Below are 1,368 nucleotides of genomic sequence, written 5' to 3'. Positions count from 1 at the left end.
CTCTCAGCAAAAACAAAACCGAAACCACTTCTGGCAATAAGGATGAGGTGGAACTGCAGGTAGGTATGTAAGCTTTTAGATCACAGTTTCCCTTAGGTTTCTTGTCTCCCCATTTTTTCACAAGCCAATGTCTGTGAAGGGGCCAATCTCAGAAGCTGTAGTAGGAAAGATGAAATAAGGATATTCCCATCAAAGCACAAGGATGAAATGATGTCTGATATTAATTTATGAAATATAAACAAAGAATTATGGAACAAATATTTTTAAGTTATAGTTCAGCCAACTTATTTTTTAAAGAAAATGGATTTTATACAAATAAGATGCAATGCTTGCCTTGGTTGTGCAGCTTCACTGGCATGTGAAAAAGCCTGGTGGTCACAATGTAGGATAAAGACAATGGGAGCCAGAAGTTCATGCATGCCCTAAATAGAAATGGAAAAGCAAAAGTATATTTAGGTTTTCCAGTCATATAACAGTTAGTTCCTAATGCACAGCATAAGGCAGACAGCAATATTAGGTGCAGACTAACTAAAAGCATGAACATTCATTCACATTCTTAACAGAACAGTTTCATAATCAATGGCTTTTATCTTAAATCCTGATTAAATCCAAGTGTTTATTCCTCTATAATATACAGAAACAAGTTAGTCTCCCTTTTTCTAACACAACACACAACAAATTGGCAATGGTAGGCAACCCTGCACCTGGCAGTTTACTTCAAGATCTATGTTCATAAATATGAATTTTATTTATGATAATTATAATAATGATCTACAGTACAGAGATCTGCAATAGGGAAAAATTACAAAATGTAAAATTATTTTGTATTTTATAATGTTCCAAAACCGTAGACAAAAGTGTAACAGTAGGCTCCAAAGGAGACAAGAGTAGCTATTTGGGAAAGAAAACGAAACTTGCATTTCTAAGGACATGAAAATTAAAATACGTTTTTGGGTTTTTTGGTTTTCTTTCTTTTAAGTTGTTATGTCAACACTCAAAATAAACTCATTAAACACAATGCATAGAAGACCTGCTACTGTTCCACTGCAGAGTACTACTTACATATGCAATCTACATTAAGATACAGAAAAAATATAGAAATATGCAGAAATCAGAACAAAAAAAAATGGGTGGGCAGTTGAGGACTTGGGCCAGCATTAGAAGCATGTCTGGGCCACCCAGGAGCGTTGGGATCCCAGTGTTGGGACTAGGACATCAGGGAGGAGCTACACAGGCTCCAGGCTGGGGCAGGGGTCAGCCATACAAACGAAGGGAGGGAAGCCCTTTGGTGATGGAAGGAATGTGGGAAGAAGGATTGAGATCTGTCTGTCTCTGGACACAAGATCACTCTAAGGGGATGGCATTCCT

At 37.3% G+C, this 1,368-nt stretch overlaps 1 protein-coding gene across 5 annotated transcripts in view; it reads right to left on the bottom strand.

Annotated features, from left to right (window-relative positions):
- TBC1D5 (TBC1 domain family member 5) overlaps nucleotides 1-1,368 on the bottom strand; it is a 318,296-nt gene that overhangs the window by 128,921 nt on the left and 188,007 nt on the right. For all 5 annotated transcript variants that reach the window (XM_017732138.1, XM_017732139.1, XM_017732137.1 and 2 more), the window contains one exon: nucleotides 334-422. In XM_017732138.1, coding sequence (XP_017587627.1) covers nucleotides 334-422 — 89 coding nt within the window. The remainder of the gene's footprint in view (nucleotides 1-333; nucleotides 423-1,368) is intronic.

The sequence above is a fragment of the Corvus brachyrhynchos genome, unplaced genomic scaffold (assembly GCF_000691975.1).
Source record: "Corvus brachyrhynchos isolate BGI_N302 unplaced genomic scaffold, ASM69197v1 scaffold53, whole genome shotgun sequence".
NCBI lineage: Eukaryota > Metazoa > Chordata > Aves > Passeriformes > Corvidae > Corvus > Corvus brachyrhynchos.
The sequence above is the reverse complement of the archived record's forward strand: the minus strand, read 5'-3'. Positions and strand labels throughout refer to the sequence as shown.